At 40.7% G+C, this 25,173-nt stretch overlaps 2 protein-coding genes across 6 annotated transcripts in view; one reads left to right on the top strand and one right to left on the bottom strand.

Moving 5' to 3' along the window:
- Nucleotides 1-8,460, top strand: part of osbpl6 (oxysterol binding protein-like 6) — a 95,648-nt gene extending 87,188 nt beyond the window's left edge. For all 4 annotated transcript variants that reach the window (XM_078404001.1, XM_078404000.1, XM_078404004.1 and 1 more), the window contains exons 20-22: nt 2,667-2,793; nt 5,396-5,518; nt 5,847-8,460. In XM_078404001.1, coding sequence (XP_078260127.1) covers nt 2,667-2,793; nt 5,396-5,518; nt 5,847-5,955 — 359 coding nt within the window. In that variant the 3' untranslated portion in view covers nt 5,956-8,460. The remainder of the gene's footprint in view (nt 1-2,666; nt 2,794-5,395; nt 5,519-5,846) is intronic.
- Nucleotides 8,461-12,075: 3,615 nt separating this feature from the next.
- On the bottom strand, nt 12,076-24,123 carry prkra (protein kinase, interferon-inducible double stranded RNA dependent activator). 2 transcript variants are annotated; one of them, XM_078404010.1, is made up of 8 exons: nt 23,933-24,123; nt 21,579-21,748; nt 19,155-19,257; nt 18,870-18,948; nt 18,603-18,720; nt 17,205-17,326; nt 15,759-15,936; nt 12,076-14,996 (listed from the first exon to the last, which is right to left on the bottom strand). In XM_078404010.1, the coding sequence occupies exons 1-8, from the start codon at nt 23,983-23,985 to the stop codon at nt 14,839-14,841; spliced, it is 981 nt and encodes a 326-aa protein (XP_078260136.1). In that variant the 5' UTR covers nt 23,986-24,123; the 3' UTR covers nt 12,076-14,838. The 2 variants fall into 2 exon arrangements, with proteins under 2 accessions (XP_078260136.1, XP_078260135.1); XM_078404009.1 differs by having other exon boundaries at nt 15,759-15,963.
- Between the last annotated feature and the right edge of the window lie 1,050 nt (nt 24,124-25,173).

Below are 25,173 nucleotides of genomic sequence, written 5' to 3' on the forward strand. Positions count from 1 at the left end.
GTGTAAATAGGTCAGGTTTTGAGTGCATGCCTATTTTTTTTAAATCCATTTAGTTTTAAGTACCCTTTTGAAGGGAAACAACTGTAAAATCTTGTCAATTATTTTAAAATTACCCCTGATATTTCCATGGCTGCCTTTGGGGACAAATGAACATTATTTTGGTTTAAAATGATTCGAATATTATTACTGCTGGAAGCCATTCCACTTCCAGAGATTCTGTAGGAAAATACATTTTGAAAATTGCAGATAATTTTACGTCTGCAAATTCTGCTCCTGTTGTATTAGTTGTGGTGAATTGGTGAATTACATAAATCGACTAAAAACAAACAGCAAATTTCTCTTAATCTCTGCCAATGTATCTGCCTGTGCATTTGCTCAATGCATTCCCTCTTATGAGCAGATTTATCTTCATTTTGCTTGTGTTTCATTGATACCAAGTGATTTTGAATATCCTGTTCTTTCAACAGTGAAGAAGAGAAGAGGCATATGCTGTAGTGGCAGTGGACTGATGTGAAGCTGGTTATAGGCAGCGTTCAGTTCATGGGTGTATTGTAGAAGTTTTATGTAAAGCAGTGACCTGTCCTATTGACTGAAACACATGCTTATCTGGTAGAATGTGAGGGGGATCTTGAAACTGAGACAAATCTTTTGCATAACACAACCAATGAATAAGCTAGTGGAAAAACATGCAACTACAATCTTAAGTGGGGCTTTCTGAGCCAATAGATGCAAATCCCTGACTGTCTAAAACTGGAATGATGCTGTCCAACGAAAAATTATTGTGCTCATTTGGATAAAAACCTTTGCCTTTCCAGATAAACTCTTGAACCTACCTAGATAATGCCTTTGCCAAGCCTGTATAATAGGTGGAAATGTAAACGGTTATAAACAGGAACGACCAGTGCTCACTCATTAAAGTTTAACGATTACGACAAGGCAGTTAAAATAAATCTAAGTATTTTACTGTACCATTTGAACTCTTCATAAGCCAAGCTTATTCTGTACTGTGAATATTTTGTTCAGATTGTAAATTCTGTTTTATCAGCATCGGGGTTTGATCCTGACCTCGGGTGCTGTCTGTGTGGAGTTTGCATGTTCTCCCTGTGACCTTGTTTTCCCTGGGTGCTCTGGTTTCCTCACACATTCCAAAGATGTGTGGGTTTCCAGGTTAATTTGCTCCTGTAAATTGCCCCTAGTGTGTAGGGTACGAGGCTTGGAATATTATAAAATAAGTGTGCAAGTGATTGATGGCATGGACTCGGTGGGCCAAAGGACCTATTTCCATGCTGTATCTCTAAACTCTAAACTAAACAGTAGCTTTTTCATGCATGACTCTGGTAACTATAAATCATTAGTCAGGCAGTATTTGGGGAAACTATATGCAGTTCATATTATCGGGAGGTTGTGAGTGGCTGTGTGACGGGATTTGGTGCAGAGATTCACTAGGATGAGTGTGTCAGCGGTGAGAGAGACTGATTAAACTGGGTTTGTTTTCCTTGAAGCAGAGAGGGTGGAGAGCATCTTGATAAAGGATTACAAGATTATTAGGGGTATAGATTGGGTAAAAACATTTAGCTAAAAGTAGTGACTACAACCAGTGGCTTTAGGGTTAAGGTAAGGGGTAGGAAATTTAGAGGGGATTTAAGGAATTTTGATTTTCACCCAGAGGGTTGTTGAAATTTAGAACACAGGAAGCTGAGGGGTGATCTTAGAAAGGTGGATAATGCTGAGGGGAATAGATAGGGTGAATACACAGTGTCTTTTACCTAGAGTAGGGGAATCAAGAACCAAAATACATAGGTTTAAGGTGAGAGGGTGAAGATTTCATAAAAACCTGAGGATAATTGTTTTCCTCTCAAGGGGTGGTGGGTATATGGAACAAGCTGCCAGAGGAAGTAGTTGAGGCAGGACTTTAACAACATGTAAAATATATTTGGATAGGTACGTGAATAGGAAAGATTTAGATGGGCCAAACACAGGCAGGTGGGACTAGTGTAGATGGGGCATTTGGTTCAGCATGGGCAAGTCAAGCCAAAGGGCCTGTTTCTGTGCTGCAGGGCTCAATGTGATGGAGCAGGTACTGCAAACCAACTGTGAAAAGTTAAGGTATTCAACTTCTCACAGCATTTAAAGCTAGGCAATGCATATTACTTAATTCAACAAAACAATGAACAGCCAGCTGCAAATGATCCTGAAGAAGCAAATTGTCTAGAATTTGACTAACAACAATTTAAAGCTGCTAATAATAAACCTTAGACTCTGAGGTTTTCTTGATTCAGAGTAACATAGTAAACAGTGGCAATAAAAGGGAGAGCAGTTGGAAACAGCATCTGTGCAGGAAAATGGACATTCGGCATTTCACATCTAATAAATATGGAATTGCATAAATATTTAGCTTATCGCGATCTTGTTGCAGTAACAATGGTTTAAGCCCTGTGTGTTTGTTTGCATGCCAATAATGAGTTAGTTTATTGTATATGCTGCAAATAACAATATATTTTATATTACATTATATTCTGCATTCTGATTATAGCCTTTTTTGCTCTACCTGTTATACTCATCTCCAGTATGATCTGTCTGGATTAAATGCAAAACAAAGTTTTTAATTGTGTCTTGATACATGTGACAATAATAAACCAAGGCCAACATGCATCTTAACTCCACAGGCTCCATGCCAACAAACAGTGACATGTATTATGGTTTTACAAGATTTGCCATCGAGCTGAATGAATTGGATCCAGTAATGAAGGAGTTCCTCCCACCTTCTGATGTGAGATTTAGACCAGATCAGAGGTAAAAAGAACTAATTGTCTAATTTCTAGAGTAAATAGAATTTTGAATTCGCCTTGGTGGATGTTGACTCCATGTTTAGAAAGTTGTACTTGGAGTGATTAACGCAGTTACCCAATGATAGACACGGAAATGTTGACTGCCAGTAAGTTTATTATGGATAGCCACAAAATGCTGGAGTAACTCAGTGGGACATCTCCGGAGAGAAGTGGGACATCTCCGGAGGGCGGCACGGTGGCGCAGCGGTAGAGTTGCTGCCTTACAGCGAATGCAGCGCCGGAGACTCAGGTTCGATCCTGACTACGGGCGCCGTCTGTACGGAGTTTGTACATTCTCCTCGTGACCTGCGTGGGTTTTCTCCGAGATCTTCGGTTTCCTCCCATACTCCAAAGACGTACAGGTATGTAGGTTAATTGACTGGGTAAATGTAAAAATTGTCCCTAGTGTGTGTAGGATAGTGTTAATGTGCGGGGATTGCGGGGATCGCAGGGCGGCGCGGACTCGGTGGGCCGAAGGGCCTGTTTCCGCGCTGTATCTCTAAATCTAAAAAAGAAGGAATGGGTGACGTTTCGGGTCGAGGCCCTTCTTCAGACCCAAAAGGTCACCCATTCCTTCTCTCCAAAGATGCTGCCTGTCCCGCTGAGTTACTCCAGCATTTTTAGTCTATCTTTGGTTTAAACCAGCAACTGCAGTTCCTTCCTACACAGTAAGTTTATTATGTTGTGTTAAGTTCAAAGATTGATTCAGCCAATTTTCATACACATTCTGGTGATTACTGTTTGCAGATGCAATATAAATGTCGGTGATGGAACTAGAGGTTAAGAGAACAGCTCTACACTAGACAGATTGTCTAATCCTGATTTCTACTGTCCAGAGATTTGAAACTTCAACTTAGTGGCTGGGAATTAAGTGTCATATATTAGGGCAGCACAGTGGCGCAGCTGGTAAAGCTGCTGCTTCACAACGCCAAAGACCCAGATTCAAACCTGACCTTGGGTACTGTCTGTTTGGTGTTTGCACATTCTCCCTGCGGCCACGTGGGTTTCCTCTGGGTGCTTCGGTTTCCTCCCACAGCCCAAAGACATGCAGGTATATAGGTTACTTGACCTCTGTAAATTGCCCGTAGTGTGCGGGAAGTGGATGCGAAAGTGAGATAATATAGAACTAGTGTGTGAAAGGATGATCAATGGTCAGTGTGAACTCGGTGGCCTGTTTCCATGCTGTATCGCTAAAACTAAACATGTATATTAGGAGCAGGAAAGGACATAAAGGGCTGGAGGAATTCAGTGGGTCAGGCAGCATCACTGGAGAAGATGGATAGGTGACGTTTTTGGATTGGGAGCCTTCTCCAGACTGATTGTAGGGGGGTGAAAGAAAGCTAGAAGGGCAGAACAAATCATGGCAGAACAAATCATGGCAGGTAATAGGTGAGCATAGGCAAGGGTGATAGGCAGATGGTTGGACAAAGACGAAGATAAAAAACATGTTTGGGACAAAAGGATTGAAGAGTTACGAATTTTGAAGCCAGAGAAAGGAATGCAGGTGGAGGAAGAGTGGAGAAATGGGTGCGAGTCCAGGTGGGGTGGGGTGGGGGTAGAAAGAGAGAGGGATGTGGAGGAGGAGAAGGGGAATGGGTGCGAGTCCAGGTGGGGTGGGGTGGGGGTAGAAAGAGAGAGGGATGTGGAGAAGGGGAATGGGTGCGAGTCCAGGTGGGGTGGGGTGGGGGTAGAAAGAGAGAGGGATGTGGAGAAGGGGAATGGGTGCGAGTCCAGGTGGGGTGGGGTGGGGGTAGAAAGAGAGAGGGATGTGGAGGAAGAGTGGAGAAATGGGTGCGAGTCCAGGTGGGGTGGGGTGGGGGTAGAAAGAGAGAGGGATGTGGAGGAGAAGAAGGGGAATGGGAGGTTGTTGGAGGTTACCTAATTCATTGTTCATACCGCTGGGTTGTAAGCTGCCCAAGAGGAATATGGGGTGCTGTTCCTCCAGTTTGTGTGTGACTTCACTCTGACAATGAAGGAGGCCCTGGACAGAAAGATCAGAATGGGAATGGGAAGGGGAGTTAAAATAGTTAGCAACTGGGAGATCCGATAGGCCTTGACAGGCCGAGAGCAAGTGTTCGGGAAAGCGGTCGCTGAGTCTTCCTTGGTCTTGCTGATGTACAGGCTACATCGGGAGATGCATGTGAAGCAGATGAGAGACCGAGATTCATGTGCACCCCCTACGGGATTTAAAACGTTAAAAGACAAGTTTATTTGATCTGGTCTTGCCTGTTGGTGACTTTGGACTCACTAAATAAGGTTGTCCTGTACCTGCATCTTAAGTCTTTGTACAATTATTGATGGACGATAAATATCCATCAATAATTTCCACTGTTATTTACGTCTAGTTATGAATACGTTTAAAAAAACAAAAACAAATCCTAATTGCAAAATTAGAGGCACTAAGTGAGAAAGGAGGGTTGATGTTTCTGTCTCCTCCTTTTGTGGTGTTATGCACCAACTTATTCACAAAATATTAAGGAAATATGAATTCCTTTGGTTTAAACAATAACCTATCAAATATTCATCTTCCGAAGCAATACTTGGGCTTGCATTTTTTTTCTCATCAGATACTTAGAAGAAGGAAATATCCAAGCCGCTGCTTCTGAGAAGCGCAGAATAGAAGAACTGCAAAGAGTGCGGAGAAGATTAATCGAGGAAAACAATACCATTTATCAGCCTCGGTTTTTTAAGTGAGTGATTCAGTGTGTTTGTCTCATGTTATATGTACTACCTGCTGCTTTAAAGGAAATTAGTTATTGTAGGAATAGATAGTAGTTACTGCATGTATTGCCAATGGTATTGAGTGGTTTAGAGATAAAGGGTTCTTTTAAAGCAGAGATTGATATGTTCTTGATTGGGAAAGGTGTTAAAGGTTACAGGGAGAAGGCAGGTAATGGGGGTGAGAAGCAAAAATAGATCAGCCATGACCGAATGGTCTAAATGGACCGAATAGCTTAATTCTGCGCCTATATTTTATAGTCTTACAGATGCATTGACAAATGTACTTTTTTTTTGCAGGAAAGTTTCTGAAAGTAATCAAAGAGAATCCTGGATGAGCATTGGAAACTACTGGGAACTGCGAAAGGAGCCAGGGTTTAGTAAATTAGAAAGCTCAACACTCTGGTAATTTGATGAAGTAAAAATAACATTCTTCACAAGAAAACAATAACTATGCATAAGTTATTAATGCTATTTTAAATCCTACTGCGTTCCTGTGGTTTAGCTGGTCATACGCTGAGGTGCGCCTATTTAATAACAGGCATAATTATAAATAGGTCATGACCTAAACACTGCTGGTTTAAAATATTGTTTTCCACTAAAGCTGTGAATTTTTGGTAAACCAAAAGTTTAATTTAAAGTGAATGCACAAGAATAGGGATGGCTGTTTGACAGTCATATATTTATTAAAATAATATAATCTTAATGAAACATTAATAATTATCATGGCTTTTTGCAAGTGTTTCATCATTCATTTTCATGCCTTAAGAATAGCGAACATTGTTTTTGTTCTGAAGATCTACTGAAACTCAACTCATTTTCAAATGTAATAATTTATCATATCAAGGGTTTATGCCTGGAGTACAAAATACATACACTAGTGCGTTTAAACATCATTATTAAGTATGTCACTTTCAGCCTTTACAGCTACTTATACTTTTCAGGCAGCGTTTATTTTCAATTGGTTTTCCATTTGTGTTTTGTGTCAACTTTTTAAAGTTTCCTTAAAATATATTTTTTTCAATAATAATCACCGATTAATGTGTTCATAAAGTCCGGCTATCTATTAACATCAGTCTTGAAGGTGCAAATAAGCTTTGTTAACAAGTAATGCATACAAGTACATGAAGTATATGGAGTTTCCTGTCAGCAGACATTTGTTAGCTTATTTAGTCTGCTGGATGTAAGCAAAGGTAGTGTGCAATAAAAACCTGCTATTGAATGCCGTGTTAATGGAGATATTAATTTAAATGGAAGTTATGCGTAGAAACAAATCCACAGTAGCAGTAAGTGGAGTAGGACTAGATGTTGCTGAGCAAGGGTTTCCACACAAGCTCAGCGCCTGTATTTTCCATCCTCCTGAATGCACCTTTTGCAGTTCAGCAAAGCCTTGGGTGGTGTAATGGGATGACGAGAGCAGGCCATAACACTGCTCACACATAAATCTCCTCTGAGTGTGCCCTTGAAGGCCAGTAAACACCTGCCCCTTTTGTTTAAGTAAAATCAACTAAAGCACTCTAAAAATATAATGGACCTTTTTTGTCCCCCCCCTGCAGTCCCTCAATCCCACTCAAATGAATTACAGGGTTACAGATCTGTCTAGCACAAGATCCAAGAGCAGATTCCCAACAGCTTCAACAAATGGGCTTGCATTTCAACAATAAGTTGAGGATTTCCGGCTTTGAGGAGGCGTTCCAAACCTTGCAGATCTTTGCAGCAGTTCCACAGATACCGAGAAAATCGGAGTCGTTGTTTCCGAGCACCCAGATATTCTCAGCTATTTCAGAATTCTTATAATGGTAATTAAGCTGAAGGTGTTCTTAATGCTACATACATGCCAATTTTATTTTAAATAATTTCCAGATAGCTGTTCATTTCATGTAGCTGTTTGGATTTAACTGGAGTCAATTATTATTTATATACTTATTCTATATATACATACAGCCTGATTTTAAGTAAAATGAATATGGCCATTTAAGTGCTGAAAAATTGCACAAACTATTGTCTTTTAAATATTTCCAACCCTGCACAGCTAGCAGATTGATAAATTAACTTAGTCTTTACACAATAATACAATTAATGCTTAGTGTACTTGTCAAAATGTTGGAAGAAATGATCCTCTTCTTGAAGAAAATGTATCAAAAGATCGTATCGCATAAACATGTTGTCTATTTTGATTATTAATCCATGGAATTGTTAATTTTTAAAAAATCAGTTGCTGTGACAAGTAGATGGATTGATGTAGTTTATTTTGATTTTAAAACAATTGTTTCTTACATTGTTTTGACTTAGCAACAGTTGACAACTAAAAATGTTGTTTCCAGGCATCAGCCAAATGCTGTACCCATGTTTGGTTCTTAATGTTCTAAGTAACATTGAATCTGATCTTTTATTTTCAAGTTTGTCTTTTCGTTTTCTCAAGATACTGATTATCCAGTCACTTCACCAAGAATAAGCATTTTATTTTGGAATTCTGGCATGATGAAAATAAGAAAACTACACTTTTTGTGTGAAAATAATGTAACTCACACTTTACTGGATTGAGCACGTGCATTTAGAGATTGCTAATCAGAGATGAACCATAAAACCATATATAAAGTGCATATCAACTTTTAAAATAGTTGGCTTTTCTAAAATTCTTTCCATTTAGAAAATATTAAATCTTAAGACATTGCACTAAAATTTATCTTTGTTTACACCATATATGGATTTCAATTCTTCATATGTATTTTCAAATAAATGCAACCAATACTTAGAAAATATAAAACTATTAGGATTTATACTTCCACTATGAAAGCTTTTTAAAATATATTCTGAAAATCGTTTAGCCTTGCATTGTGCTAATTTTGAACGATACTCATGAGTTTTACTGTGTTGATATTACCCGTCTTTCTTTATGAATAATGTCTTCATTTTAATACATCAATTAAGTTGTCTTTTTCTTTTGAAATTATTTAATTTGAAGTTTAAATTCATCTTCAAACTCTTACTTGTCATAAATAGCTTAACTTTATCAACTAAATAGTAATATTACTTTTTAAACCACATTCATCTTGTGCGGATTTTCAATTATTAACTTTTATGAACAGTAATTCTACTTGTGTGCCTTAAGGTTCATTTTCTGAAAAATTAAATCTATTGAAGTGTAGTCCTTAGGCCAAAAAAAGAAATATCAATGTAGAGTACTGCGTTTTAAGTCATGCTGGTTCAGATTTAGAAACTACTTTTCGTTAGTTTTTCAAAAAACCTAATTTCAAAATAAAATCTCCTCTGGAATACATACATTCCCCTGGATTTGGTTAACATTTTACCTGACAGCAACTATGTAACAGAATGAAAAAAAGTGTGATGCAATTAGATGTCAGTGCAAGTTTACTGAAACACATGTTGCATAGTTACAGGTCTACACATTACATTTGTTTTAGTAGTGTTAGATTTTCAAACAACTTAAATATTTGCTCCATGTGATCCATTTAAATTTGCGCTTCTGCACCCTATCCCAAGCTGCAATTCATTTTTCTGAATTAAGGAGCATTAAAAGAGAAGTATCTTTCATACTAAAGCATCGGGCATTGCAGAACAAAGTGATCAACTTTGTTAGCTGTACTATATATTTCAACAGGTGTATACTTTTCTGTATGTTCAGGCTGTGCCTGACTTAAAGAGATGACAATGAATTTTAATATGTTTGTGTAGAGGATTTCACACAACTGTGTTCATTGCAATGTAAATTAAGTTGCATGTGCAAATCTAAGTTAGCCTGCTAATGAATTTTACAAATGCCTTACCAAAAGGTCTGGAGTCATGATTTATGGTCTGGTAAAACAAAATAAATCTGACTAAACCTGAAAGTGACGATTAAACTGAAGTGCATATTTATAAGGAGTCCTGAAGAAGTGCAATTGTTAACTCATACATATACATATATTCTGCACACTGCTGCTATGTGCTTGTTCTAATAAAACTGTTTGGCACCATTTGAGCTATTGATCATTTCCTCTTTAGTCTTAACTTGTCCTCTCCAGTTAATGAGAAATAGCACGTTGGTTTGTGCCTCGTTTTGGGAAAAGCAGACTACATTCAAAATAGTAGGACTTCAGCATGAGGTAAAGAATCATTTACCCTAGAACCCCATCTTACTAATTATGATATGTTACTATTTTTCTTTTTGCAATGAAGACTTAATCCCGTTTGGTTCCACTAAAAAATATGTTTCTTCAGCAGATTCACTTCCATTATATTGGATGGTAGTGCATTTTACAGCAAATTAATTGAAATGTATTTATTGAGATGCTGCTTATTTGTTAGATTAACAATTCTTGTATAAATGAATCAGAAATTGAAACTTAATTCTTGATTGCTATAACTAATGTTAGATTTTTAATTGGGCAGCTGTTCTATGCATTTGTCAATACTGCAGTATAAAACCAGTCATGTGAGCTTGTGCGTTCCTGAATTAGACACTTTGAAATATAAACATTTGGATAAACTTCACCCAGTTTCAATATTCAGTTTTGTCCCAAGTAATTTACAATTTGCTGTAACTTGTTTTACAGAGGAATAGATATGGTAAATGCAGCTTTTTTACCAAGAGTAGGGGAAATAAAGAGTGAGGACATAGGTTTAAGGTAAGACGGGTAAGATTTAATAGGAACATGAGGGGCAACTTTTTTACCAACCAAAGTTGATAAATGGAATGAGCTAGTGGAGGATAGTTTGGACATGTACATGGTTAGGTTTAGAGGAATATGGGCCAAATGCAGGCGAGACTAGCATAGATGGGGCACTGGTTATGCAGAAGGGCATGTGTTCCCCCTGTATGAAACTCTGACTCTAGATGGTGCGAGTCATGATGTTGAGGTTCAAGTATTGTCGAGAGATTTTTTACTTATGATGCGTGGTGGTTTTATATTGCTCTGGTACAGCTTTCTTGATTGCTTGACCGAAGGGTGTCAGCTTATCTATATTTTGTGATGGAGTAAATAGGTGCTCCTTCATGGTCAGATAGCAAATTTGGGGTTGGGATGGAACCTAACACGACAGAAGGAAAGGTCAATGTTAAAGGCGGCACCTTAGCAGATGGAAGATGGTAATCTCATAGTTTCCATCGGAGAACCGGGTAACTCGAAATATAGACCATTCCGTCACTTTAGATGATGCTTGACCAGCTGACTACCTCTAGCAGTCTGTAACAGTAGAACTTTTTAAACTTGCCTTAAAGCTAGCTTTGTGCGTCGTTTGGCACCAGTACAGACCATCAGTCTGTGTGCGTTAACACATACAAGTTAATGTTAATGGTTGTAGGCAGTGGTCTTCTGCTTGGATCTGAAGAGCCATCCTGAGGCAGACTGGAGGGATCAACTGGCTACTCCCTCTCCTATTTCCTTTTGTTCTTATGGTGTACATCTTTCTCCAGTGTTTATAAACAGCTACAATGTTTAGCGTCGCTGTGCAAAAGTGGTTTTTCGTCAAGTACAAACAAATTTTGATTTATAAGACAGTTAAATCACTTACCACGGAAATGTCTCAAACTAAAAATGAAATAAATTTCAATTAATGTTGATTTCTCCCATCACTCATGGAGTAAAATATCATTTTGATCAGTTTAACTGTTTATTCCGCAAGATAAGAGAAATTATCCTAGTTCTGCAGATGAACTATCCAAACCTATTTGTGATAATACAGTGGCGTAAAGATAAATATCATTTCACTTAAAGTAATTGTATAAATATGTACACTTCTTTGATGTAAAGAAACTAGACCAAGTGGACCCGTTGAGCCCAAACCTGCATTGGTGCAGCACTCTGTCCTCCCCCTCTCCTCAACCCCCCTTCCCCCCCCCTCCCTCCTCCTCTCCTTTTAAACTTAAAAATGTGAATAACTTTAAAAATATAACTCCGATTTCATTAAAACTACTTGCGTTATCACTAAAGCGACAATGGTGAGTAAGGTGGTCCTAAAATTGTCACGATATCTTGAACCGTCTTGGCTGAAGTTCAGTCACAAACAAGATAACGAGAGTTTTAGTATATAGATTACCAACCATGCCAAAATATGGCATTGATATAAGATCAAAGGATGCTTCATTCTAGAGGGCTGCAGTTTGAAGTGTATTTCTTTAAAGGGTATTTCACTGGAGAAAATAAAATCTCTTGTTTCATTGTCTTTAATGCTTTGCCTGCCAACATTTGACCTCAGAAAAGTGTTCAACCAGTCTCATTTGATCATAGAAACATTTTTTCCCCCTCAAATTTATTGGCGTATTGCACTTGAAATTCAAGTGCATGGTGACATTAATTGTGCTCAGGGCTTCGTTGCCCTATGAAACAGTGTTCAAACACAGGCTGGCTGCATCTCCAACATCTGCCTTCAGGTAGGCAAAAGAAAGGACAACATTCCTTAGGCCTTTCAGCTCAGGTTGGAAGAAATACTTTTTCCAGTTTCCAATTCCTACAGGTCAGGTTTGTACAGAGGCCTTGCTGTGTGAGCCAAGCAAATGGAGTGCTCAGGCATTTGAAAGTAAGAAATCAGATCCTGAAAGTACAGGAACCTATATATTTATTGTAATGAGTTAACAATCTTTCATTTGTGTCCAGCTTTTAATGTTTTTGAGGCATTCAAAATTACATTAACCGACTTTTTTTTCTCCAGAGAGCAAGTTCCCTGCTGCATTTGTAACTCAGGCCATTTCGCGTGCAAAATAGGAACTGCGTGCCTCTATTTCGGGACCATTGTTTGTAAGCAAATTGAAATATTTTACCAGTACATTCATCTTTACAGACTTCCTATAGAATTAACTCATAGCAACTCAATGCAAACAATTTACTGAAAAAGAATGTCACATTACTAGGCAATGGAAAACCTGAAAGCTGTGGTTCAGGCTTTGAAAATAAATTGAGGCTTCCAAATGGTTTTCTTGAAGCACGTATAGAGTAAATACTGGAAACATTAATCATTTACATAATTACAAATTATTCTGTAGTCTTAACAATGATACATATTACTAACAGCAATTGTTTAATATAAAAGGTTAGAAAACAAAATCACCATATACTGTTCTCTAAGAATCAAACTCTGAACAGCCACCTAGGAGCGTTACAATTCAAACGAAACACAATTTACATGGGCTGAGGTGAGCTTTACTGTGGGTATAAGTTGTAGAGGGCATTTGGTCATGGGGGGGGGGGGGGTGGGCGTTTAGAGAATGAAGAATGTAAGTCTGAAGAAGGGTCTTGACCGAAAACGTCACCTATCGACATACTCTAGAGATGCTGCCTGATCTGCTGAGTTACTCCAGCCCTTTATATCCTTTTAGGGAATGAGGGAAGATGTGTTGCGCAAGGCTGCAAGACATGTCCAGCGGATCAGGCTGTATTGATGCAGAGAGAAAAGGCCAATATTACTGATGGATGACATAGTGGTCACAGCTCTGTCCCAACAAAGACGGAGAAAGTGAGCTGCCTGAAAGTTGCAGAATTCAGTATTGAGGCTGAAAAACAGGCACAGATGGAAAATGAGACGCTATTCCTCAAGGTAGACACAAAATGTTGGAGTAACTCAGCGGGACAGGCAACATCTCTGTAGAGAAGGAAGGGTGACGTTTCGGGTTGAGACCCTTCTTCAGGCTCTCTCACTTGCTATTCCTCAAATGAATGCTCGGCCTTGTTATCAGGGAATAGGCCACACAGGTCAGGATGGGATGTGGAAATACCACGGCACACAATAAGGAGCTCCAAGGCACCCCTAATTCGAATGTAGGCGCTCCACAAAAAAGACACCCAATTGTTGTTTGGTTTCTCTGTCCTGAGTCCATGTTGTGAGCAATGTCATGCAATTCACTCAATTAGAAGAAAGACAAGCGAACCACTGCTTCACGCGGAAGGACCTTTTGAACCTCTAGCTGGTGGGAAGGAAGAGAAAACAAAGGTAGGTGGAGGCTTTGGAGAGGATACATTAGAGGTTTACCACAATGCTGCCTGCATTAGAGGGTATTCACTGTCAAGAAAGGTTGGACCAACTTGGGATTGTTTTCTCTGGAATTCCAGAGGTTTAAAGGTATAACATTGAGAGGCATTTTTAGGATAAACAGTCAGATTATTTTTCCCAGAGTGGAAATGTCAAAGCCTAGATGGCATAGTTTTAAACTGAGGGGCAGTTTAAAGATGTGTGTAGCAATTTTATTTTATTTACACAGAATGGTGGGTGCCTGCTACTGATGCCTGCTACTGGGGTGGGGGTGGAAGCAGATACAATAGCAGCATTGCAGAGGCATTTAGACAGGTACATGAACAGGCAAGGGATGATGAGATATGGACTATGTGCAGGCCGATGAGAGTGGCTGGATTTGTATCATGTTCAGCACAGATGTAGTGGGCAGATTACTGTCCTATGTATAGGTCCGTCCTTTGTGTTTGGGTCCGTACTACAAGATCAGTTCTTTTTTTTCATTTACTGGGTGAACAGTCTATTTGGCAATGGCCAGGATTTTATTAAAGGATGTTGTACTGAAAGTAATTGAGAAAAGTTTAAAAACTGTAGCATGAAAACTGTCACAGCTCTTGAAGCAAATATTGGTATATCCTTCCCCATTTTCAACCAAGCACAAATTAATTACCTTTAAAAACCCTGGAAAATTTTGTATACATATTTCCAAGTATAAATTGAAAGTTCTATTTGCAAAAATACCTTGACAGTGTAGGTATACACCTTGTTCAACAACTATTCAGGCCTCATGTTCATACATAACATTTTTAATCAAATCAGTTTTTCAGCCATATGCCATTTTCTATAACTATTTTAAATATGCTATTGAACTGATAACAACATAGTTCTCTTCAGTTCCCCATCTGAACTATGTTGCACAACACACAGGGCTACATGGCAATGTGAAAGGCTATAGTCAACTACAATTGACAACCCAATGTCTGTTTTGTGGCTTTTAAAAGTTCCAAAGTGTTTGATGGTTGAACAAATTAGACTAAATACACAAAGGGGTATTTGTGCATCTGATTATTTTATTTTTCAGAGAATAATCAGACCGTCATTCAATTTGGCTGTGCAGTAGAGCAAGGGTAGAAATTTAAAAATGAATTGCTCTGTACATTACTTCTATAAAGTACTTTGAAAAATCCTTTTATTATTTCAATGAATTAGACTTGATACCATTGAAACATTGCACGTGTGCGTACACACAACCAAACTAGAAGCCGAGATTCATTCATGTAACTTACAAAAATACTTCTCTTTAGAATTGGTTATTTATTTTAGACTTCTCTGTGGATATATTTTTCTCTTAATTTCGTCCAGCCATAATCTTCACGTACTGGAGTGCGTTGTGAGCAGCCTCATTGTGGGCATTACCACGGGAAATCCCAGTACCATGGCACACAGTAACTGGGTGTGTTGAGAGTTCAGCCAAACACTGATATTGACCATTCACAGTTAGTTCATCTGTTGGGGAAAGAAAAATAAATCCCAAGTGAATCAGTCTAAATAATTTATCCAACCTTTATATAGAGGACATTGCCAATGACATTATCCTGCTAGTTCTGTAATCACAGTCAAATTAAAATAATGGCACAAAACTCGCACTAAGATAAAGAACATTACTTTTTTGGTACATTTTCAACAACAAAAAAAATATTTGATTGTATCTGGATTAAGAAAAGGCGCAGTGGAAGCTGTAGAAATGGATATAATTACCACTTTTGAATGACATATTTAATCTGGTATGTATAGAAGGGTTTAGCGGAGTCGGGGTATGGGGAGAGGGCAGGAACGGGGTATTGATTGTGGATGATCAGCCATGATCACATTGAATGGTGGTGCTGGCTCAAAAGGCCGAATGGCCTACTGCACCTATTGTCTATAGAGGGCTATAGACCAAATGGTTCAAGCCCAGAATGTCAATTTGCTCAGTGTAGGTCAAATGGCTTGTGTTCATACTATATAATTCTGCATCAATACTTAAATGTAGCTCTGAAAATACATTTGGGACATATAACATTTCGCCAACAAGTTTGAACATGGAGATGACAGTCATTGCGCAGATAATGTACATCATCTTTTCAAAGCAATATTAGCACCAGTCCTAAATGCAGTGGTCAATCTAAAATTTTAGAAATAATGCTCATCACAATTGCTCTCATTATTCCACTTATAATGCTTGTAAGCAAATAAACAATGACAAGAGCTCCTGTTTAATATACATACCTATATCAAGGTAGGTGACATCAAATCCTTGTTCTTCCACCACTTCCCCCAACATCTGGGTGTAGTCGGTGTTGGGAATGCTGAGTGGGCTTCTCTTCAGTTGGTTAATTTTTTCTCCAGGTGACCTCCTTACAAGGTCCCAGGTGCCCCTTGACCCGTTCCATTCATTTCCTGATTTCTGAGCACAATTATGCTTGAGGTTTGACTATTTGACATTTAATAGGGTTAGCTGATTAGACTCGAGAGCAAAATTAAAGTGAAACATTTAGAATATAAAAGTGTTTCATTCAATTTAGATTCTATTGGTAAGAATGTGAAATGAATTTCCTCCAGGTTAAAATAGAGATTTAGTCTTTTGAGGCTGGGAAAAAGGGACAAAGTTACGTGGATTGATTTAAATGGAGAAGGTTGGATAAATACAAGAAGGTATCGATTGGAACAGTGCTGATTTCAGAACCAGGTCATCTTATTTCTGTGAATTTATAAACATTTCAGTTTATCTCCCTAGAGATGAGAAAAGACCTGGTAACTAAACGCTTCCAAAAGGCATACTCAAAAGCCTAAAGCCATCTAATTTAATTAGCATGACTATTTTGGGCACCATGAACATTTTCTAGGGAAAATATGATTGAGTGGCAAAAATGAGGTAAATCGAAGACAAGTAGTGTATCTTCTTTCTAGGGTTTGTACCAATGTTTGAATGTAAACTCTTTGGAGATACAATTAAAATTTAAAGGCTCGAGGCATTAGAAGCTGTCTGTTTCTCTTCAACGATTTATGCTAAGTGTCCCTTCAAGTTGGAGACACAAGACTGGAATATGGAGCAAACAACAAAATGCTGGAGAAACTAGGCACGTTAAATATCTTCTTGAATCCACAGATGATGCTTGACCCACCAAGTTCCATCAACAATTTTGTTTTTGTCCCTTCAAGCGCCTTGCTTGAGAAGATGATGTCTAAATGCTTATGAACCCAGCTTGGAAAATTGCAACCATATCTTGTCAGATGACTGCAAACTGCAGTTTTGTTTCAGTAAAACTGTTATTTTGGTACTCTCAGGAGTTTAACATGCGCTTCAAGAATGGAGGGACTCAGTGGGTCAGGCAGTAGCAACAATCAACTATCCCTATACCTCCTCCACCGCTACTGCCTGACCAGCAGACTTTCTCGAATGGCATGTTCCTTTGTTCCAGATTCAAGCATCTGTAATCTATTGGCTCCATTTAACAAATGTTTATCCAACACCACTATTGTATTGATACTTAATTTTAAAGTGAATTTAAATAGTAGCATTACACACTGGGGAGTGAGAGAACAGAGGTCCCAGTGTGAAAATTGCAAGCACCATATTGCCAGCCAGATGATCCATTGGGATTTCCTAATGGCTGAGTAGTGGACATTGGAGATCTAACACCTTGCATTGCATCTCTCAAAATTTACTCTTACCAAAGAAACGCCTTCAGTTTTAAATTCTTCTCCCCCATTCCAGCCTGTAGGAATATTCTGTAGCTTGGCAATCATCTTTGTTGCAGCTGCCCTTTTTGCTAATTTCTTTGAAGTACCAAAACCTGCAAAGTAATTCTGCTACTCAAGTTAAGCAGTTTTTAAAATGTTTTTAACAGTACACAGAAATTGAAAAAGCTTAAACTTTTATTACATGTGAAAATTATTTATTTAGCTATTGTTTGCTTTAAATACTGCCTTTGATGTTGAAAATCAAGTTGTGAAGAGCCAAAAAAATTAAAGGAAAATGGAATAGTCAAATTAGTAGAGGGGTGGAGAGAGGATTAAGTTAATTCAGACTTTCCTCATTATCCCCTTGCCTCAGACAGTCGGATAAAATCCCACCTCCTTAGATTGTGCATAATCCTGATTAATTAATATGATTGAGTTTCCCATCATCCAATGTTTCGCAAGAGATGTCACAATGTTCGAAAGCCAATTTATATTTGAGGCATGTGTAGGGAGCAAGGACAGACAAGAACTACGCATAAGGTAACAATGGAAAGACTGAAGATCTGTTTACTCTTTCAAATAGAATTGTAACTACGTATGAAATGTACTCAAATAGCTCATATGAACCCATCACGAAATACTTGCGATTAATGTGGATATTTCAAATCATTAACTCCATATTGTAATCTTACTAAATATAGGTAGTTCTGCAATAGCGCAATAACTACGTTCCTGAGTAAATTTGTGAGTTTATGAGAAACTGTTTATAGACAAAATGTGTTATAGAAAATCACATTATAACATCAATCTTGTCCATAGGGAAAAGGGATTTAGTTTTAGACATGCAATCAAAAAATCCCCACCCCTCCGCGTTTTCAAAAATAAAGATCACTTTAATAGCTGTTTATTTTTGTTACATTGTTTAACAAATATCATTACACATGTGCCAATAGAAGTGATGGCTTGTCAATTTCTATGGCTATCTGGCGTGAAACTGACAGATTATGTTCTTGAGAGACAATGGTGTATGATGGCTGCAGGGAGATTACAAGGAAATTTCTTTCTCCTCCATGCCAGCTTTTTTTCTGCTTGTCAATTTTAAAAGTAACCTTTAAGTGGTTTGCGATGAAATCGTACTATAACCAATATGGCCCATGTAATACAAATACTATTCCCAATTCAATCATCATGTCCAGTTTGATTTAACGAAACATACATTGTCAGCAGAGCGACCTTTAAACAATGTTAAATATCATAAAATAATGGCTTTGCATACCAATCGGTTTCATACTGCAAAAGATAAACTTTAAAGGCATGCTATCCTACACTAATAAAGTTATATAAAAATATCACTTGTAATAAGAGTGAAGATTTGGCCACGGTTCCTACCTGTTTCTTCAAATGTTTCTACCTTGCAAACGATTGCAAACTCTCTCTTGTGAGGAGGCCCCAATTCTTCAGCAATGCTGTAATCTGGAAGTCTCCACCCTTTCTGTACCACCAGTTCCTAGTAAGCAAGATTTTAGCAATTGATCCACACAAATCTAAAAAAAGCCCTAAGCAACTGTTTTTTATAATGAATTCATCAAAGATAAAAAACACAACAGTGCAAATCGAATAAAAGTAAAACAAGACGAGGTCTATTCTCTGACTCACCTGAAGGGCACCAATGGGGTTGGGAGGATTTTGAGCCTGCTTTAGGGAAGTAATGGGTTCTGGATCTTGCAAAGCGTAGCTGGAAAGAGTGTAACATATGTATTGCATAAAACATCCAGTCCAGGAACATAATTAGTGCACTTCATTTTTAACATGTTGGTCTCTTGTACTGTTAAGAGCAAAAACACTAAAATGAATAGAAATTAATCTGCATTTACAGCAAGTTGCTAAATACATGTAAAGGTCATGCAAATTAAATGTTTGTGAAATTAGCATCCTTCTCACCTCATACCATCGTATATTGTGTCCTGTGGACTTCCTCCGTTCAGAATATTAAGAACCGCTGCTGCTGCTTTGTGTTTTGCAGCCTTCTTGCTCTGACCCTGGCCTACAACCATGGAAATACCAATTATATCCTTTCTATGCAAACATTTGATTCTACACACTAGACTGAACTTATAATAAAATTATACACCTATGCAACATTGAGTCATTGCTACATTCAACTTTATGCAAAGGATGCTGCTTTAACTATTCCCATAAGTCATTATTTAAACTTTTGGAACAATTTTGTGGCGATTGTGCACTGATCTATAGTTCATCCATTGATCTCTTAAATATCTAAAGAACTGTCTTCTCCGGGTGCTCTGGTTTCCTCCCACACCCCAATGACGTGCAGGTTAATTGGCTTCTGGAGATTGTTCCTAGTGTGTAGGGTAGTGTTAGTGTACGGGGTGATCGCTGGTCGGCACGGACTCGGTGGGCTGAAGGGCCTGTTTCCACGCAGTAACTCTAAAGAACAACTTTACCAAAACACTCTGCATCCGAGTTCTCCATGTATTGCTTTAAGATTTGGTCAATCCAAGGTGCCAGACCTGTCAGAATTGAGGAAATTACTTTTGCTTCTCTGCAAGTTTCTTCTAGCCAAATTCAGTAGCCCCACCAAAAGTGCAGCATGTTAATTTTGCACAGGCTGATTGGGCTGTTTGTGCCCGTGCTCAGAAATCAATATTAGTTTCTGCTTAGGTGCCGGATCTGAAGAACCCAGCAGTAAACATGGTTACATGGAGTCACAAAGAACTACAGTTGCTAGAATCATGAGTAGAAAAAGTGTGCTGGAGGAACACAGAGGGACAGACACGTTCTGAGGAGGTAAACAATGTACTGGAAGGTAGACACAAAATGCTGGAGCAACTCAGTGGGTCAGGCAGCATCTCGTGAAAGAAGAAATGGGTGAAGTTTCGGGTCGAGACCCTTCTTCAGACAAGGGTCTTGACCCGAAACGTCACCCATTCTCTACCGAGATGCTGCCTGACACGCTGAGTTACTCCAGCATCTTGTGTCTACCTTCAATTTAGACCAGCATCTGCAGTTTTTTTTCCTAAACAATGTGCTGGAGTTACTCAGTGGGTCAGGCAGCATCTCTAGAGAACATGGACAGGTGACAGTGGGGGTGGGAGGAGGAGAAAAGGCCAGAAGAAAGGAGGTGCACGACTGACAGGTAATAGGTGAGGAGGGATGGGGGGGTAGATAGGTAGAGGCATGGACCAAGGTGGAGTGAATGGACAGGTGATGTTTCAGGTTGGGACCCTTCAGGTTGATTTAGGTAGAGGGTGATAAACCTGGCAAGCGATAGGTGGATACAGGTGAAGGGGTGGGGTTATTGGCAGATAGACAGGGTAAGTGACAAAGACTGGAAGCGAAAAGGAGACAAAAGGGTGTTAGATAAGGAGAGGGGCGAAATTTAAAGACACAGGGAGAGATATAGGGTGGAAAGAGGGATGGACAGAGGGAGAAGCTTGTGGGCAACAGATGGGGGTGGGGGATTTATAGACATGGATGTTGATTGATCATGGTTATCCAGAGCTGTAGGCAGATTTGGAGCTTCCTCCATTGTTCAGGCATTCCAAACTTCTGTCAAGTGAATGGAAAAGCTCTTGAACAGAAAAGCTGGCTATCATCTTTCCTCTTACTTAGTATCAAGATGCATCACCTCATGCTTCTCCCATGTTAAACTTTCCCATTGCACAAGGATATTGTATTGCAAGGTAGAGCACACAAATAGGATTCTGTTGAGTTCTAGTTCATCGCCTATGAAAACACTGGACAATGTTTGATCTCCATAGCACCTCAATATCACAAATATGCAGTTACAAGGACAGCAGATGCTGGTTTACAAAGAGAGATTGAAAGTTAGAGTAACTCAACAGGCCAGGCAGCATCCCTGGAGAACATTGATAGGTGACTGAGACATTCTGAAGGGTCCCCACCCAAAACATCACCTACATTCTCCAGAGATGTTGCCTGTCCTACTGAATTACTCCAGATTCTTCCCAGTTGTTATCAGGCAACTGAACCGTCATCTCACCAACTGGAGATTGGTCCTGACCTCCCACTTACTTAATTGAAGACCCACAAACTATTCTTTAATCTGACTTTTATCTTGGACTAAACGCTATTCCCTTTACCCTTTATCTGTACCGTGGACAGCTTGATTGTAATCATGTATAGCCTTTTCGCTGACTAGATAGCACGCAACGAAAAGCTTTTCACTGTAACTCAATACATGTGATAATAATAAATTAAACAGCACTGTGCGTCTTTTTTTAAAATCAGAAAGATGCACATAAGTAACTACTGATATAGGTCAATTTTCTTTTCACATACAAGGAGAATTACCAGCATGAAGTAAAGCAACAGTTAACTGACCTTTGCAGCTCACTTCTCCCACGGTTGCTCTGAAGGTGAAGCTGGGCAGGTGGGCTTGACCCTCGGAATTCACAAGCTCATACTGAGGAGTTTTGCCATTCTTTGTGCAGTATTCTTGCAGCAAGCTGATCGGGGTCTTCCCAGGATTTGCAACAATCACCTGTTCCAAACTGAGAAGGGAATGTTTTGAACAATGTGAAAGGTGGACAAAACAATAAATCAATATTGAAGCTAGTAAATATTTAAATTTGCTTTCGGAGCATGCAAAGCCAGGATTGACATTCAAATAACTCATCCCGTGGAACAGAATTAAAACTACCAACACAAGAGATGAAGACTCGACTTATTAAAACATGAAACACCAAATTGCAAAAATGCATCTAACAGAATACAAGATAAACAAATAATAACAAGATGTCAAATTGAAGTAATTGTTCCAAGGGAAGTAGTGTTGGCACACAGGCAGCAATGCATCTTTTAGGGGAGGTAGTGTTGGGCGCACATGCGGCACAGCACTGATCCTGGGTGTAGTGTTCGGTACATAAGCAACAATGCATCACTCTATGGGGGGGTGGTACCGCGATACATAGCTGCAGGGGAGGTGGTACAACGAAGTATCGCTCCAGCGGAGGTTGTACAGCGATGCATTACTTTTGGGGGGAGTGGTACAATGATGCATCGCTCTACGGGGAGGGTGGTACAATGATGCATCGCTCTATGGGTGGTGGTACAATGATGCATGGATGCAGGGAGTGGTACAATGATGCAACGTTCTATGGGGAGTGCTACAATGATGCATCGATCTATGGGGGGTGGTACAATGATGCATCGCTCTATGGGGGTGTTACAATGATGCATCGCTCTATGGGGGGGGTGGTACAATGATGCATCGCTCTATGGGGGGTACAACAATGATGCATGGCTGCATGGGGGGTGGCACAATGATGCATCGCTCTATGGGGAGTACAACAATGATGCATGGCTGCATGGGGGGGGTTCTACAATGATGCATCGCTCTTTGGAGGGGTGGTACAATGATGCATCGCTCTATGGGATGGTACAATGATGCATCGCTCTATAGGGGTGGTACAATGTTGCATGGCTGCATGGGGGGTGGTACAATGATGCATCGCTCTATAGGGGTGGTACAATGATGCATGGCTGCATGGGGGTGGTACAATGATGCATCGCTCTATGAGGGGGTGGTACAACGATGCATGGCTGCATGGGGGGTGGTACAACTATGCATGGCTGCAGGGGGTGGTACAATGATGCATCGCTCTATAGGGGTGGTACAATGATGCATGGCTGCATGGGGGTGGTACAATGATGCATCGCTCTATGAGGGGTGGTACAATGATGCATGGCTGCATGGGGGGTGGTACAATGATGCATCGCACTATAGGGGTGGTACAATGATGCATCGCTCTATGAGGGGGTGGTACAACGATGCATGGCTGCATGGGGGTGGTACAACTATGCATGGCTGCAGGGGGTGGTACAATGATGCATCGCTCTATAGGGGTGGTACAATGATGCATGGCTGCATGGGGGTGGTACAATGATGCATCGCTCTATGAGGGGCGGTACAATGATGCATGGCTGCATGGGGGGGGTGTACAATGATGCATGGCTGCAGGGGGTGGTACAATGATGCATGGCTCTATAGGGGTGGTACAATGATGCATCGCTCTATAGGGGTGGTACAATGATGCATGGCTGCATGGGGGGTGGTACAATGATGCATCGCACTATAGGGGTGGTACAATGATGCATCGCTCTATGAGGGGGTGGTACAATGATGCATCGCTCTATAGGGGTGGTACAATGATGCATCGCTCTATAGGGGTGGTACAATGATGCATGGCTGCATGGGGGGTGGTACAATGATGCATCGCACTATAGGGGTGGTACAATGATGCATCGCTCTATGAGGGGGTGGTACAATGATGCATCGCTCTATAGGGGTGGTACAATGATGCATCGCTCTATAGGGGTGGTACAATGATGCATGGCTGCAGGGGGTGGTACAATGATGCATCGCTCTATAGGGGTGGTACAACGATGCATGGCTGCATGGGGGTTGTGGTACAATGATGCATGGCTGCAGGGGGAGGTACAATGATGCATCGCTCTATAGGGGTGGTACAACGATGCATGGCTGCATGGGGGTTGTGGTACAATGATGCATGGCTGCAGGGGGTGGTACTATGATGCATGGGGGGTGGTACAATGATGCATCGCTCTATGGGGGTGGTACAATGATGCATCGCTCTATAGGGGTGGTACAATGATGCATGGCTGCAGGGGAAGCAGCGCGGAACACTCGCTCCCGGATGAGCGCAGCCACTTACCCGGTGCATCCAGAGCTCCTTTTGGACGCGGCTGTAAACCTCTCCTCAGACATGCTGCTTCCCAGCGGTAGGATTGTAGCCGCGCGGAAAAGGTGCTCTGTGTCCCCGGGTTTGGAACGATCCCCTCGCCGGCGCCCTCGGCCTCGGCCCAGTCCGTCTGCTTCCGGCGGAAAGGAAGGAGCGGGGAGGGGCCAGCACGGCAGCGCATGCGCCGTGATCCGACTGAGGGCGGCTGCGCGGGGGCTGATAGGTGTCGGGAGGCAATGGTGACGTCGGGCCGCGGTGACATCAGGCCGCGGTGACGTGATGCCGTGGTGAGGGCCAGCTTCACGACGACGTCACGGCCGTCATTACAAACGTCACAAAGATTGCTTATGACGTTCCAGCAGGGCCACGGGGCACGTTCCCCAGGCAATGCCTCCCCACCCAAGCAAGGTGCCCCTTTCCCCGCCACACTCTCCCAAGCAAGGCACCCCTTTCCCCGCCACTTCTCCCAATCAAGGCGCCATCTCTCCCTCCCCACCCCCCCCCCCCCCTCCCCGCACCCTTCCCATAAACCAGGCAAGGCCTCCTCCACTTCCCCTTGCAAGAACCTTTTCTCCTACCTTCCTTTACCGAACTATCTGCCAAATTAAATTCCCCTCTGCCCCCAAACTGAATCTCCTCAGGAACATATCCCAGGCCCTTTAAGATGCAATCCAACAAGTCCATACAGATTCCACTTCCTTCAGAAGTGGTTTCCACCTCCCAAGAATCTCCCTCCTGCACCACCTCTCCAGCCACACATATATATATTGCTTTCCTCCAAATTGTATATTCATTGGTCTGTGGCCCAGAGAGTAACCCAGATGTTATTTTATTTGAGGTCCCTTTCCTCTCTCCTTTAGATCTTTGTTTTTGGGATATGGCAGGGGATGGAATAATTGGAGTACTCTTAGGGGATCTTATTGAAACATATAAGATTATTAAGGGATTGGACACATTAGAGGCAGGAAACATGTTCCCAATGTTGGGGGAGTCCAGAACCAGGGGCCACAGTTTAAGAATAAGGGGTAGGCCATTTAGAACGGAGATGAGGAAACACCTTTTCAGTCAGAGAGTTGTAAATCTGTGGAATTCTCTGCCTCAGAAGGCAGTGGAGGCCAATTCTCTGCTTGCTTTCAAGAGAGAGCTAGATAGAGCTCTTAAAGATAGCGGAATCAGGGGGTATGGGGAGAAGGCAGGAACGGGGTACTGATTGT

This window comes from Rhinoraja longicauda, chromosome 8 (genome assembly GCF_053455715.1).
Source record: "Rhinoraja longicauda isolate Sanriku21f chromosome 8, sRhiLon1.1, whole genome shotgun sequence".
In the NCBI taxonomy this organism is placed as follows: Eukaryota; Metazoa; Chordata; class Chondrichthyes; order Rajiformes; family Arhynchobatidae; genus Rhinoraja; species Rhinoraja longicauda.

Bases quoted from the DNA above. Each gene is read 5' to 3' on its own strand.
- prkra (XM_078404009.1), bottom strand. From the start codon at position 23,985: ATGTCTGAGGAGAGGTTTACAGCCGCGTCCAAAAGGAGCTCTGGATGC. The intron at 21,749-23,932 runs GTAAGTGGCTGC...TTCCCTTCTCAG, and splicing joins AGGAGCTCTGGATGCACCGG to TTTGGAACAGGTGATTGTTG. The intron at 17,327-18,602 runs GTAGGAACCGTG...ATTACTTTGCAG, and splicing joins AGAAACATTTGAAGAAACAG to GTTTTGGTACTTCAAAGAAA.